Source organism: Cicer arietinum, chromosome 7, assembly GCF_000331145.2.
Source record: "Cicer arietinum cultivar CDC Frontier isolate Library 1 chromosome 7, Cicar.CDCFrontier_v2.0, whole genome shotgun sequence".
NCBI lineage: Eukaryota > Viridiplantae > Streptophyta > Magnoliopsida > Fabales > Fabaceae > Cicer > Cicer arietinum.
The window spans coordinates 51,454,464-51,470,840 of NC_021166.2; the positions used below are offsets into that span (position 1 = coordinate 51,454,464).

Genomic DNA, 16,377 nt, shown 5'->3' on the forward strand with positions numbered 1-16,377 from the left:
CTTTTTTTTTGGTAGGCCTCTTTGATTGAGGACCATTTTGTAATATTTGTTGAGTCTATGTATTTGCAGCTATTTTGGAGTCTAGAAAGTCTATTTAGTTTTTTTGAGAAGTGTATTAAGCAATTTGATTATGTTATTTGAATTATGACAGGATTGAAAGCTGAACAGGGATTTTACAAAATTTGGGAATGTTGAAGTTACAGAGGATACTCTGTCGAAATTTCGGGAAAAAGCATATATATTTTTAAACGGTTAAAAAGCGATTTAGTTGTTTAATTGTTAAGTTAATTGATAGGCTTGCCAGGCTAGGAGTATAGCTTGTGCGCCGGTCACGGCATTAAATTTTTGGGTCGTGACAGCCTCTAGTTATGGGTGTCTCTGGTTCTAGTTACCTCTAGTTTTGGGTGCCTCTGGTTCTGGTTGCCTCTGGTTTTGGGTGTCTTTGATTCTAGTTGCCTCTAGGTCTAGTTGCCTTTGATTATGAGTGCCTTTGATTTTAGTTGTCTCTTGTTCTGGTTACCTCAAATTCTTGTTCTTTTTATTTCCATTTTATATTTTTACTATTTTTTTTTTTGCATTAATAATTATGAATGTAGAAATATATCTATATATATTGAAAATTTTAAGATTTCATAAAGAGAAATAAATTAATGACAAACATAAAATTTGATATTTTATGACTATTATAATTTAATTGGTCGGACAAAATTGGGGTACTACAATCATTATAACATAAATCTTATATGCTTATATATATTATACTAAGTTATACTATATAATTTAACTTAGGTTTAAATATGTCTTTTGCCCCTCGTTTCTCTAGATCTGGTTTCCATTTGGTTCCTCTAGTGCCCCTTGATCCTGGTTTTTCTAGTGCCCCTTCATCCTGCTTCCTCTGATTGCCTCTGAATTTAGATTGGCTTTGATTTGCCTATGTGTTTCTTATTTGTTTATTTTGGAGAAATAATATAGTAGTGACATAATTGATCGAAAATAAACATATATCATCATAACGAAAATAATATTCATAACTTAATTTAAATTCATACATTTAAAGGTTGATATATTTTTATTTTCAGTCAAATTTGTCACTATTATATTATTTTTCCAAAATAAACAAATAGAATACACAAAGACAACAAGTGACAATTCAAATAAAAAAAACATATTTAAATTTATATTAAATTATATAGTATATGATCCGAGTTAAAGGTCTATGATCTCTTTTCCCATCAACCCTTGCAAAATGTTTTTTGTTCCTTAATCCGCTTCTATTGCACACAAATTGTCGCATTACACTTTGTTTCCTTGCATCACGAGTCCCTGGCCTGAATCTTTTCTAACAGCGAAATCGATGCACCTGACATATTTTCCATATAAGGCATAAGCTTTTTTTTTTTCACTATCAAAATCAAGACGCATTATATCATTTGTTGTCATGATATTAATCTCAACAAATCTACCATTATCTTGGAATCAGAATTCTCAATGTAATCATTTGGTTTTTACACTTTATACTTTCACTTTCTTTACCAGAAACAAAATTTTCATTATCTCCATCCTCATCCAAATTAAAAAATCTGAAAATTCATCATAGCTATCCATCTACACAATAAACAACATAGGCATATATCATATTATTCAATATGTAAAATCCATATATCATATTGCAATCACATAATAAAGCAATAGACTCTACTTTTTGTTAGAGGCACTGTTCTCGAAAAAATATTAGTTATTAAAAATAAGAATATAATTAAAAACGGTAAAAAGACAAATAACAAGTGTTTTTTTGGTAACTATAACTATCTCAGTCGAAACAAAAAAAATTCTAAAAGATTTTCAAATTTTCTTTTAACGTTCTAATCAAGAACAATGAATTAAACCAAGTTAGAAGATGTAAAAATATCCACACAAAAACTTCAAAAGTGTTATCATTGTGTTGGGAATATAGACAACTGCTCATCATCACCAAAAAGATAAAATAAAATCAATTCTAGTATATCAAAATCAAAATTTTTAAAAGAGTACAATGCTGATAATCAGGTTCTAAACTTGCTTTAGACAAGTACAATGCTGACAATTAGGTTCTAATCAACCTATAAATACATGTATATATATTCATTCATGCAGTTCATTATTATCCTTTCATGTTCTTTTAAGTATGTAGGGTGTCAATTGATGGGAATAAACACAGAAACACAATAATAAATAATACACAGTAGATATAAAATTCCCCCAACTTGCAATAATCCGTGATGAACAACAATAAATATATAATAGTAAATTAATCAAAATAAAAGTACGTAATGAACACCGATATTTTAACATGGAAAACCCTTCAATGCAAAGGTAAAAACCACGGGTCGTCCAGACCAAAGAAATAGCTCCACTATAATCAAATAAGGATACAAAAGAGTCTCAAAATGATGCACAAATTGTGCCTACAACCAGCCAAAATAAGAAAGCACTAAAGTCTACTAATGAAAAAACAAGAAGAGAAAAATACCCAAAAACCTGCTGCTGTGCGATTCTCCCACTCCAGACGTCGTTTCGCCGATCCTACCGTTGAAAACGAAGACCTGAATGTTGCGAACCTGCTATCCAAAAATCAGCTCGATCAAACGGTTAACAAATGCACAATTGATGTTTTTCTAACAAAATCGGGAATAGGGTTACTCCTTTATTTTCTCTTTTGGTGGTTACCTTTTCTATCAAAATAGTCTCTCTCTTGTTAACCATAATTAGACCACTCTCCACTTAAATAAGTGAGACACATGGACTATAATATTTGGGCATTTTTCCACATAGGAATTGAGCCCAATACCCAACACCAATTTTGAGTTTGACGACCTTGTTAAAGCAACAATAAGTCATATTTCTTGTGGTATATATTACATTACCTTTCAAGCAAACACGTGTAATACTGTTTCATTAATATTATGCATGCATGCTTACATGTTCAACTTTGTCTAAGTTAGTCAATATAGTTCATAGTATTTGATGAAGTTACTTAGTTCTCACTTTATGTTTTCTCTTATTATTCACTTCAGTATGTAGTTTAATTTCTTATATGTTTTTTTGTACAATGTTCTTCTTGATCCTCTGCCCCACCACCACCTACTCTTCATCCAAATCGTGATCCTATCAGCCCATATTATATACATCCAAACAAAAACCCTCTCTTATTCTCGTATCTCCAATCTTGGGCGGTTCAAATTATCATGGGCATGCTCACGCTATGTACATATCACTAGAGATGAAAAATAAATTCAGTTTTGTAGATGTGTCGATGAAGAAACCAGATTCTAAAGATCCCAATTTTTTCGCATGGAAACACTACAATACCTTGATCATTTTGTGGTTCTATCATTCAATTTCTCCAAAATCGTTTCTAGTATCCTTTGATTCAATGATGCTTCCTCCGTTTGGCAAGAACTTCGCAATCAGTTCTCACAAGGTGATTCCGTTTTTATTTCTCAACTTACTTCTGACCTTTCTTCCCTTAAACAAGGATATTCCTCTTCTTCTCGAACCAATTGTTCTGGCTGTCAATTCCTCAATTAAACCTCTCAGAACAAGTCAAAACCCAATTTCAAACCCATGTGGAAAACCCCCAAATTCTAGGTTATGCACACATTGTAAGAAAACCAACCACACCATTGATAAATGTTATTTTCTTCATGGTTTTCCTCTTAGATACTACAACCAAGAAAACTGTTCACAATATTGAGACCAATCCTCAAGATACACTCACAAATTTTCCTACTCTTACAAAGGAAGAAATTCAAAGTCTTTTGGCTCTTTTCCCCCCAAGTTCCTCTGCCAATCCATCTCAGGTCTTAACCCCCCATAAGCAACCATAACATTCATTATGATTCCTTGGATACAGGTAATGTGCAAGGTATATTTTTTAAAGTTTGGATTTTAGATTCTAGGGCAACATATCATTTTAGTACCTTTGTTATTTTTTATTTTTCATATCAATCTATTTCTCATGTTGTTGTGAAACTCTCCAATGGACAATTGGCTCAAGCTATATATAGTGGCACATTTCTATTAACTGATTCCCTTATTTTGCACAATGTTCTTTATGCTCCCTTGTTTTCTTATAACATTGTTTTTGTTAGTAAACTTATAGAATTCAATTCCTGCAATATATTGTTTTCCCGTAATCCTTGTGTTATTCAGGAACTGAAAACTATAAGGATATTGGTAATGTTATCCTATCCAATGGGCTGTATGAAATTGTGTTTCCCACCTCTGACTCATAATAGCAACACTGATTATGCTATTCATACCATTGATTATGTATCTTCAGCTTTTCCTTTAGAATATGTTTGGCATTATAGACTTGGTCACCCCTCCCCCACTTGTTTTTCTCATGTAGGCAAACAACATTCTTCTATTTTTCCTATTAGTTTACCTTTTTGTGATTGTTTGTAATTTTCAAAGCAAAAGAAATATCTAGATTTACTTGGGTAAAATTAATGTCTGCTAAGCATGAAACCAGGAATCATCTAATCAATTTTATTACCTATGTTGAAACACAATTTCACATGCCTATTAAAATCAGTCACTCTATTAATGGTTCTGAGTTTTCTATGATTTCTTTTTACAATTCAAAAGGTATTTTACATCATACTTCATGTGTTGAAATACCCCAACAAAATGGAGTGGCTAAACGCAAACATCAACATATTCTTAACATTGCTCGTGGTCTGATTTTTCAGTCACACTTGTCTTTGTCTTTTTGGTGTTACTTTATTAAGCATGTTGTGCAGATTATCAATCTTCTTCCTTCATCAAAGCTGCAAAACATGTCTCCTTATTTTATGTTGCATAATAAACATCCTGATCTTGCTCTTTTAAAAGTCTTTGATTCTTTTTGTTTTGCATCAACTCTTGCACTTACACTTTTTACACTTAAAATTGTTTAAATTCTAATATCATAATATGTTTTTGGATTGATTGAGATAAATATTGAGGAGACACGACAAACTCAAAAAAGTTTGAGTTTTTTGATTGAGATGTTGATTACTGCGTTGAAGTTTAAAGGAAAAAACATTGAACCGAAAAATATATGTTAAGTATCCATTACAATTTCTTTTAACTTAAATTTCTTAATTTGTAAAATTTAAAAAGAAAAAAATATATTGCAAAATACATTACCACAATGACCTTGATAATTGGTGCCTATTGCGAGTATGTAACGATCCCGATTTCAAGGTAATTTCAAATTTCCATCACTTACATTTCTAGTTTAATTTGAAAAGATGAAAGTGTAATAGAAATTAATTAAATTTTTAGAATAGAATTACATATTAATCTACAGTGTTAAAAAAAATATATAATGTAAAGTATAAAATTACCATAGAATTAGATGTTTTCATAAATATGAATAGAAAAAAAAAATTTAAATTAAAAAATAAAAAGAACGAATGATTTCTTGACTTCATAATATAATAGATCAGAACTGATTAAAAAAAATCATTATAAAATGCATCATATGTACTAAAAGAAGAAATTTGTATAAAAGAATATGTTAATTATTTGTCATTATATATACAATTTCTTTTTTGAAACATATAATTTTTTTTTATCATATGTTGTAAGATAAAAGTTTTTTTTTATCACGTGATTTATGCAGCATTTTATTTAGGTTCATTTGCTCTCATTTTTGGCCATAAAAATCCATTTCATTTATGTGTTTCAATGCACATTAACAATACAATTTTTTTTCTATGAGAAATATTCAATGTTTTTCTTTTTGAAATACAAAGTATTCAAATTATCAATCTATTTAAAAAAAGCTATAATATGCTTGAAGAAAATAAATACTTTAGGTAGAATGTTAGTGTCATAATAAATAAATAATTTGCTAAGTAAGTGTTGTGTGTGTTGAGACAAAATCTCTCTCAAATGGTTTTAATGATAACAAAATTATTTAAAAGATTATGATTGTGGTTAATAACTAATCTGTGCTTTTGAGTGTATTCATATAAGAAAATAGATTATTAATCATTAAGACAAAAAGGAGAAAAATCTGATTCAAATATGGAGGATTGAAATTCGAGAGGATGACCTCGTAAGAGGATGATTCTTCAAATTTGCAGAATATTCATCCTCGTTGAAACAAATTGTTTAATTCATTAAGTAAAGGCAAAATAGTATTAAAGAATGAATAAATAAAGCTTTTGAAATAAAGAAGTAAGATGACAAAAGAAAGGTATGAGGAAGGATTATACTAGGATGAGTCTATGGTCAATATTTTGGAAAGCAGCCCAACACCTTTGAAAGCAACCCATCATATCATGTGCAAAGGCTAAGAGTAGACCTATAGATCATTCTTGTATGATTGAAAACAATATAGAGTCAATCTTCAGAAAGACAACAACAAGCAAGCCAAAAATAGAAGCCTTCACATGTCTTAAAGAAAGGAATGAGAAAATGACATCACGTGAAGCTTTTACATGTCTTAAAGAAAGGAAAAAGAAAAGGACATCACATGTGGTCTTACATGCCTTAAAGAAAGGAACAATAAAATGACAACATATGTCCAAGTTCCTAGGTATACTGAACCTCGTGCAGGAGGATATACTGCATTAGTCAAAAGAAAGCTGGATGACAGTTTCGTAATTATAAGGAAAGACCTTGGACTTTTTGATTGAAGTCCCCAACGGTCATAAAGCTTTTGCCACTTAAAAATATCATCTCAAATTATCTATAAAAGGCAATGAGCTCTTCATTATCATACACACAACAACATTGCATAAAAAGATCAAGTATCTCATAGCTATCAAGAGCAATATCCATCCTCTCTTTATACTTTCTACAATCCTTCATCAGATCTTTGAAATATCAATTTAGAAAGTGTTTAAGAAAAGAGAAACAATTACATTCATATCACTCTGTAATTTCCACGTCAGTTACGCTTGGAAATAGTTGAAACTTGATTGTAAAGAATACGCAAAGCGTAATCATCCTATGTGAGAGAGAGGTTGATCAGTTTGAACATTAGTGAAATCTCACAAGTGTGTGAGGACTGGACGTAGCATTCATTGGGTGAACTAGTATAAAAGTTTTGTGTGTCATTCTTTATCTTTTTCTCTTTCTTTTGCTCAGCTCTGATTTAACATTTAAACAACCATCCTCGAGTTTCCATCCTCTCTCAGAGGATAGTATCTAAAACACGAAAAAATTATTTTTAAACAGCAAAATCCCTATTCAACCCCCTTCTAGTGATATTTAGCTTCATCAGTGTGCACTATTTTATTTGAAGCAAGTTGTTTATAATGTAGACGTAGATATTGCAACTATATTTTCTTGCAAATATTGGATTTGACTATAAAATTATTAGTTCAATTTTTCAGTAATATTACAACTATATCTGTCAATTAGATTGTAAATTAATTTGATTTTTCGATATCTAATAACTACTGATCAAAATTGTTAGTAACTTTTATGACCTAATTGAAAACTTATATGAGAGTAATTTGCTGTTTGACAGATCTAATTAGTACCTTTATGACCTAATTGAGTCACATATAGATTCAACTAATTAAATGACATGAAATACCGTTTCCAAAAAAATTGTGCCAATATAAATGGAAACGATCAAAAATATGTTGTTTAAAATTTGAAATACCCATATTAGAAAATTAATTCAGCAAAATAAATTTAGACAAACAAACTAATATTGGAAAATAAATGTCATTTAGAGATAATATCTATATATATTATACAAACATTTTTTTTACTAATATTAAAACATATATTGTATAGTTGATAATTTGTAAGTACTAATAGTCGGCTGTAATACTTTTTAAAAAGATGAAATTGAAATAGAAATTAATCAAATTCTTTTAATAGAATTACATATTAATCTATAGAGTTAACAAAGATATATAATGTAAAGTATAAAATTACTATAGAATTACATGCTTTCATAAATATGAAAGAAAACAAAATTAAATTAAATTGAAAAATAAAAAGAACGAATAATTTTCTGACTTCATAATATAATAGATATGAAAAAATTAAAAAAATTGTTATATAATACATCATATATTCTAAAATTTATGTAATATACATGTATTTATTCTAAATATAATTCATATAAATAAATATATTAAAATATTTAAAACAGAAAACATCAATGATTTGATGTAGAAAGATAGATATTAATTCCATAATTGTAAATATTTAGTGAGTTTGAAGGATTACCAACTTATCATACACTCATAAAACAAATTTATGAGATAAAATATAAAAATCTAAAATGATATAGGAACCTAATTAGATATATGATCTTCAGCAAAGAAAGAAAAAGCCCAACTTTTGTTTGCTTCCCTTCTTTCTAATAAAGAGGATTTAGGTATTTGTGAATGAAATGTTGACGCTCGACGTGATTCGATCTCCCCTGGAAAGCTGCGATTCAAGAGAGATGCCGCTCAAATCGGAACCGGAATCGGATTAGAATTCGAATTAGGATCGATGTGAAGAAATGAAATCGAATTCGGATTCGGAGTCGGAATCAGATTGGGATTGGACTCGGATACCCGTGGAAGATCTTAAGGAGAGTGACTTCCGTAGACGGTATGAGGATGACCCTAAAGCTTTTGCTTTTGTGTGTCCCCGGTTTCAGTATAAGAACAAAGCACAGATCAATCTTGAAAAGGATATTGAAGAGTATAAGAGGCTCTCTCGCAACCTTAGTCCCTACGATGCTATACCACTTCCACTCAATTCAGGTTTATGTGGTAATACAAAAGCTAGACCCACGAGCTTAACATATCATCGCCCACTTCTTACTCATCTCTCTAAACTTGCTTTAGACATGTACAATGCTGACAATCAGGTTCTAATCAACCTATAAATACATGTTTATATATTCATTAATGCAGTTAATTATTATCCTTTCATGTTTTTTTTTTTAATTATGTAGGGTGCCAATTTTGAGTTTGATGACCTTGTCAAAGCAACAAGACGTCCTATTTCTGGTGGTATATATTACATTACCTTTCAAGCAAAAGATGCTACAACCACTTCATCAAACTTCCCTGCTAAAACTTTCCAGGCACAAGTCGGTAACATGAAGCCTGGACCCCCTGTGGTCGAGTCGTGTTCCATTAAGGCTGACTAACACATGTAATAATGTCTCATTAATATTATGCATGCATGCTTACATGTTTCATTTTTTCTAAGTTAGTCAATATAGTTCTTAGTATTTGATTATGGTATTTAAAATATACTTCAGTGATTCAAGAAAATCATAATGAAATCTGAATTTCTTATAGGTAAGATTATTTGCATCATTTATCATGTACTAGTATCATAATTTTTAAGTTTGTTAGTGGTCTCCCTATCGAATTTCCAAATCATAATTTCTGCAATGCAACTCATGCTAGTAGTAGTCAAATGCAAGTTTTAGATCTACAATGAGTCACAACGATATCATTCCTAGTTTGTAGCCCCTTACCCTGATTCTTTATTCCTTTTGCAGGAAATCATTGTTGATTATTATAACCTCGTAATTACAGAATATGACAGTCGTTATCAAATTAAAACAATATAGAAAACATAATACATCTAGCATACAATTAAGATCGAACATACAATCATACGATGCAAGATTTATTCGGATTTATACACAGCGGAAATATAACACGACATACAAGATTAACAATTAAAAGTAAAAGGATAAGGGATAGAATGCACCAAGGTTTATCCTGGTTCAGCTGCCAATATGACAGCCTACATCCAGTCCTGACAATCCAACTCGATTTCAGCTTTTTCTTCAATAGAAAGAATTGAGACTTGTTTACAAATTGTCCAGTTTCCTCGAAACCTATCTATCTAACTCAATCTCTTTCCTATTGCTTAACCCCTTGATCCTTGCAGTCACTCGTCAGACTCACACAAGATCAAGTCCAGCTCCTTCTTGATGATCTTTACATCAACGAAGATCGCCACCAGTTTTCATACTGGATTTTTCACAGTTGTTTCTTTTTACAAAACTTTGTTTACAGAAAGAAATAAAAGAAGTACAAAGTTTGTCTTCAATCTTGATCAATGTATCTCACACAATAATCTGGTTGTTCATTTGAGTGTTTATGAGATCATTGTCTTTTTCTCTCAAGAATTCATTTTCAACTCTCTTATTGATTATGAATAATCTTTTGGTCTTGATCTGAAAAAGCAATATCAGAATATTATCAAAATGTTCTTAAGAGTTCTTGAGTGTTCTAAAGTATATTCAAGTGTTTTCAAGTATTAATTGAGAAAAAGATTGAAGACTGTTTATATAGTTTCTGAAAAAACAACTAATAAATCGATTTATCAATCGATTCATTAAAGTTATAAAACGGGCTTAATCGATTTGCCAATCGATTATCGCAAGTCTTGTTTTTCTTGAATCTTGAAACTACATAAACTAATCGATTTCCCAATCGATTCTTTTAAAAACACTTTTCAGTAAATTATGTGCAGACTTATATGAATCCATTGCATAATCGATGTCAGGTGTTTTGTTCCAATAATAAAATCACACTAATCGATTACTTAATCGATTTACTAAGTCACATAATCGATTCACAAATACACATAATCGATTTGGCCACAAACTAAGAGTTCCATGTGATTTCAAATATTTGTTTCAATCGATTTGCCAATCGATTGTGTTTAAAACAGGAACTTAGCTAATTTCATGTTAATCAGAGTGCCAATCGATTTGGTAGTATGTTTCTGAAAAGTTCTTAACCACAAACAGTATGTTTCCTTACAACCCTTTTACGAAATCGATTGCCTAATCGATTTGCTCAGTAACTATTCCAACTTTTGTTGATTTCTTGAGTTCCAAGCAATTGTCTCAAGTATGTAGGGTTGATTTGTTGTTCCTGAAATCTTGCTCAGTTAAAATGTTAGATTTATCATATGATGTATGAACATTGTATGTTTGTTAATTATGTCAAAATTAGGATTAAGAGGACTAAAGTCCAACAATCTCCCCCTTTTTGCATAAGTGACAAGCATACAATTTTAACTTGAGTTGAGCATTTCAAGACATAATATTAACAACATATATATTTTCATAGCATCATATGTACCATTATCAGATCATAAAATCAGAATATCAGAGCATCAGATTAGAGCATAAGTACACATGCTATTTAACAATATCAGAGCATTCTAATAATTCATTATCAGTCATCAGAGTATTAAAATTATGCAGCAGTCATTAGCAAGTTAATAATTTCTCTCCCCCTTTGTCAGTTAAGGCAAAAAGGCAGAGAAAAAAAAAATTTCCTCCCCATATGTTAGTAAACATAAGCACTGGGGGTTGAAATCAGAAAACGGTGTATCAGAGCAACAAATGAGCATATTAAAAGATTATGGCAATTAATTTTTAGAGAGTAATGGAATAAACGTTCTAATGCATTGTATATATAGAAGAAATTAATACAACAGGTCATTACAAAACAACAAAGATCCTAAACACCTAATCTCCTAAACTGGGCTGGTCCTCACTATTATCTAAGGGAGGGCAGAGACCCGCTGTATTACCCTCAGCAGGTGTCTCCTCAACGTGAGTTGCAGGACGATCTAGGGGAGTTGGGTTTGGTTCCTCTGTTGCTTGCTGACCGATGTCTGCTATATCTTCAAATGAAAGCTTTATGCCTAAATGCGCTTGAATTGCATCAACATCCTGAACAACTGAGTTCAGAGATGCCTGGAGAGTCTTCAGATTAGCTTCCATTCTGGCCTGTGACTCTTGCATTTTGGCATTGTGAGCCATCTGAACTTCTATAAATTCGATTATGTTACCGTTGTTGGGTATTCTCAATCGATTTTGTAATTATTGCATTCAACGACTAGTAAAGGAGAGTCACAACAGTCATATTGTAAATCGATTCCCAAGTCGATTTCCAGATTTACTTAATCGATGTCCAAATCGATTGTTTTAAAGTTGAAAGGTGAACTAGTCGATTTCCCAATCGACGCTCTGGGAAGGTAGATTTTTTTTTTCTTCTGAAATCTGAAGTCTGGGGCCAACACAATCGATTCCCAAATCGATTTTGTAAACAATGTACCTTGCTGGTAATCGATTACCCAATCGATTTAACTGAAAAACACTGCAAGCACCATAAGTGTCATGTGAAAGGGTTCAAAGATCAGATCTCACTAGGATCAATGATCCCTAGTTTCATCCTTATATGCAGGAAACTTTCTCTTGGTAAAGCTTTGGTGAAGATGTCAGCCTGTTCAGCTGTGTTAACATATTCAAGCTTAATGATCCCATTTTGAAAGTGATCTCTTATAAAATGATGTCTTACTTCAATGTGCTTGGTCCTGGAGTGCATCACTGAATTCTTAGTAATGCTAATTGCACTTGTGTTATCACACATAATAGGTACTGTTCCCAAGTCAACACCAAAATCCAATAAATGCTGTTTCATCCAAAGAATCTGAGCACAGCAGCTCCCAGCTGCAATGTATTCAGCTTCAGCAGTTGATAAAGCAATGCTAGTCTGTTTCTTGCTAAACCATGACACAAGAGAGTTTCCAAGTAAATGACAGGTTCCAGAGGTACTTTTCCTGTCTAGTTTGCATCCGGCAAAGTCTGAATATGAGTAACCAACTAAGGTACAAGTTGATCCCTTAGGATACCACAAGCCTAGACTCTTAGTTCCTACTAGATATCTGAAAATCCTCTTAACTGCACTAAGGTGAGACTCCTTAGGATTTGATTGGTATCTTGCACACATACAAACACTGAACATGATGTCAGGCCTGCTTGCTGTAAGATAGAGCAATGATCCTATCATACCCCGAAACCTAGTAACATCTACAGGTTTACCTTTCTCATCTCTATCTAAGTAATTTCCTTGACTCATGGGAGTATCGATGGACTTAAGGTTTTCAAAGAAAAATTTCTTTATCAAATCATTACAGTATTTAGTTTGACTAATGAAAATGCCTTGCTTGCTTTGGTTAATTTGAAATCCCAAGAAATAAGATAGTTCACCCATCATTGACATTTCAAATTTACCTTTCATTAAATTTTCAAAATCTTTGCACAACTTATTATTTGTAGATCCAAATATTATGTCATCAACATATACTTGGACAAGCAAGATATCATTTCCAGTAGTTTTTGTGAAAAGGGTCTTGTCAACATTTCCTCTTGAAAAGTTTTGTTGAATAAGGAAATTGCTGAGCTTCTCATACCAAGCTCTTAGAGCTTGTTTCAACCCATAGAAGGCCTTTGATAGCTTATACACATGATTAGGAAAATCAGGATTTTCAAAACCAGGTGTTTGGCTAACAAAAACTTCCTCTTGAAGGTCACCATTGAGAAAGGCGCTTTTCACATCCATTTGATAAAGATTAAAGTCCATTATACAAGCATAAGCAAGAAGGATTCTAATGGCTTCTAACCTAGCTACAGGGGCATAGGTTTCATCAAAATCTATTCCTTCCTATTGACTATAACCCTTGGCTACTAGTCTAGCTTTGTTTCTGGTTATAACTCCATTCTCATCCAACTTGTTTCTGAACAACCATCTGGTTCCTATGATGTGCTTACCTTCTGGTTTAGGTACTAAACTCCACACCTTGTTTCTCTCAAACTGGTTTAACTCCTCTTGCATAGCAAGTATCCTCTATGGGGTGGTTTTTGTTGAACTTCCATTCCTTAGGTAAAACACCAGTCCTTATGGGTTCTACACAGTCAGTTCTAGTTGGGGTTGCAGCTACAGGTTGTTCTAATGGTTCAGACTCTACAACTTCATCCAAAAAGTCATCAACCATAGGAGGAGTTTTGTTCAAGTTTTCTGCAAATAATTCATCAAACTTTACATGAACTGACTCTTCTATGGTCTTTGTTCTTTTGTTGTAGATTCTATAGGCCTTACTGGTTTGAGAGTATCCTAGAAAAATACCTTCATCTGCCTTAGGGTCAAACTTTCCTAGGTGTTCTTTGCCATTGTTCAACACAAAGCACTTACAACCAAAGATTCTAAAGTAGGAAAGATTTGGTTTTCTACCCTTGTAAAGCTCATAGGGGGTTTTTCTAAGCAGGGGCCTAATGAGAACTCTATTGACAACATAAGTGGCTGTACTAATTGCATAGTCCTTAAGCATGGTCCTAGCTAACTCTTCTAGGGATCTATTTTTTCTCTCCACTACCCCATTTTGCTGTGGTGTCCTAGGTGCTGAATATATGTGGTTTATTCCATGTTGTTCACAATAAGTTTGAAAAGAATCATTTTGGAATTCACCTCCATGATCACTTTTAATTGATACAATTTTCTGGTCATTCTCATTTTGAACCAAGGTAGCAAATTTTTTAAAAGTTGAGAATGCATCACTCTTGTGAGCCAGAAAATATGTCCATGTGAACCTGGAATAGTCATCTACCAACACATATCCATAAAGGTTACCTCCAAAGCTCTTCACTTGAGCAGGTCCAAAAAGGTCTATATGTAGTAACTGCAAAACCCTATTGGTTTTGACCATATCTATAGAGGGAAAAGAAGTTTTAACCAGTTTGCTTCTCTCACAGGAGTCACAAAGTCTATCCTTAGTAAACTTCTTGTTAGGGAGACCTATAACTAGCTGTTTGCTGACCAGTCTATTCAAATGATCTATATGAATATGCGCTATACGTTTATGCCATAACCAAGTCTCATCTGAATTAGATAACAAACAACATATAGTACTTGGCAAAGAATTAAAATCTAACATATAAATGTTATTAATTCTATCACCAACTAACTTTATGTGTTTGTCATCTTTATGCTCAATAATACAAGATTGTGATGAAAAACTTACCTGGAAGCCTTTATCACATAGCTGGCTTATACTCAACAGATTGTGTTTTAGCCCTTCTACATACAAGACATTTTTGATTACTGCAGTTGACTCATTGCCTATGTCACCAATTCCAATAATCTTTCCTCTATTGTTGTCACCATATTTGACAAAACCTCATTCCTTTAATGTCAATGACAGTAATTTGGATTTGTCTCTTGTCATGTGCTTTGAGCATCCGCTATCTAAATACCAAGAATGCTTAGTGGATGTCAAGCACACTTGCAACACACAATCAGAATTTTATTTTAGGTCCCCAATTTAAATTGGGTCATGGAAGGTTAGTGTCAAAAATTGATTTCTTTGCTATCCAAACTTGCTTCCATCCTCTATTGGCTAGTTTTTTAAATTTGCAATTTGAAACAAAATGTCCCTTTCTGCAAAGAAATGACAGTAATTTGGATTTGTCTCTTGTCATGTGCTTTGAGCATCCGCTATCTAAATACCAAGAATGCTTAGTGGATGTCAAGCACACTTGCAACACACAATCAGAATTTTATTTTAGGTCCCCAATTTAAATTGGGTCATGGAAGGTTAGTGTCAAAAATTGATTTCTTTGCTATCCAAACTTGCTTCCATCCTCTATTGGCTAGTTTTTTAAATTTGCAATTTGAAACAAAATGTCCCTTTCTGCAACAGAAATGACATGTACCATCAAAGGATGAATGTTTGTTTGGTTTAGTAAAGATGTCATACATACTCTTTGAAATAGCAGATTTCTGACCATGTTTGACATTTCTGGTTTGCATATAACCAATACCATATCTAGTGTTATTCCTTTTAACATGCATATTGAGTTTATATCCTAAACCAGATTTTTCATTAACATGTCTTTGATTGCTAAGTATGACATTCAGTTTATCTTCACTACTAGCAAACTTCAATAAATCATATTTTAATGATGCAACATTTTTTTCAAGTTCAATGCATCTTGCAGATTTGTCATGTGAATCCTTTTTCAGTTGTTCATACAAATTTTCAATTTCTTTATGATTATTTTTCTTTTGGTCAAGCATTTTCTTTGTACTTATCAACTGTTTAATAGAATTCACATACTCATCATGCAGTTCATTGAAAGCTTCTTGCAGTTCATCATAAGATGGATTAGATTGTGAACTAACCTCATTTTCTGATTCTGAGTCGGTATTTGCCATGAGACATAGATTTGCTTCTTCTTCATCTGAAGAGGCAGAGGATTCTTCGTTGTCATTCCATGCAACACACAACTGAACTTATTGGATGCACAAGATTGGTTAAAACTCCTAATTGGACAAGAATAAGCCGAGGGAAGATGAAAATGCCCTAAATGTTCATTCAATGACACAAACACACCTATTGGAAGCACAAGTTTGGTTAAAAACCCTAGTTGGACAAGAATAAGCCAAGGAAGGACGAAAATGACCTAAATGTTCAACCAACGACACAAACACACCTATTGGATGCACAAGATTGGTTAAAAACCCTAGTTGGACAAGAATAAGCCAAGGAAGGACGAAAATGACC

At 32.3% G+C, this 16,377-nt stretch overlaps 1 protein-coding gene across 4 annotated transcripts in view; it reads left to right on the forward strand.

The window, feature by feature from the left end:
* Window positions 1–8,249: 8,249 nt before the first annotated feature.
* Window positions 8,250–16,377, forward strand: part of LOC101513656 (uncharacterized) — a 12,836-nt gene continuing 4,708 nt past the window's right edge. For 2 of the 4 annotated variants that reach the window (XR_003474001.2, XR_001144501.3), the window contains exons 1-2: window positions 8,250–8,860; window positions 8,948–9,150. Coding sequence is in view for 2 of the 4 variants with exons in the window: in XM_073370687.1 (XP_073226788.1) it covers window positions 8,507–8,860; window positions 8,948–9,145 (552 nt within the window). In the remaining 2 variants the exon portion in view is untranslated. Of the gene's footprint in view, window positions 8,861–8,947; window positions 9,304–9,505; window positions 10,499–16,377 lie in introns of those variants that run through there. The other 2 variants (XM_073370687.1, XM_004510826.4) reach the window with 2 other exon arrangements.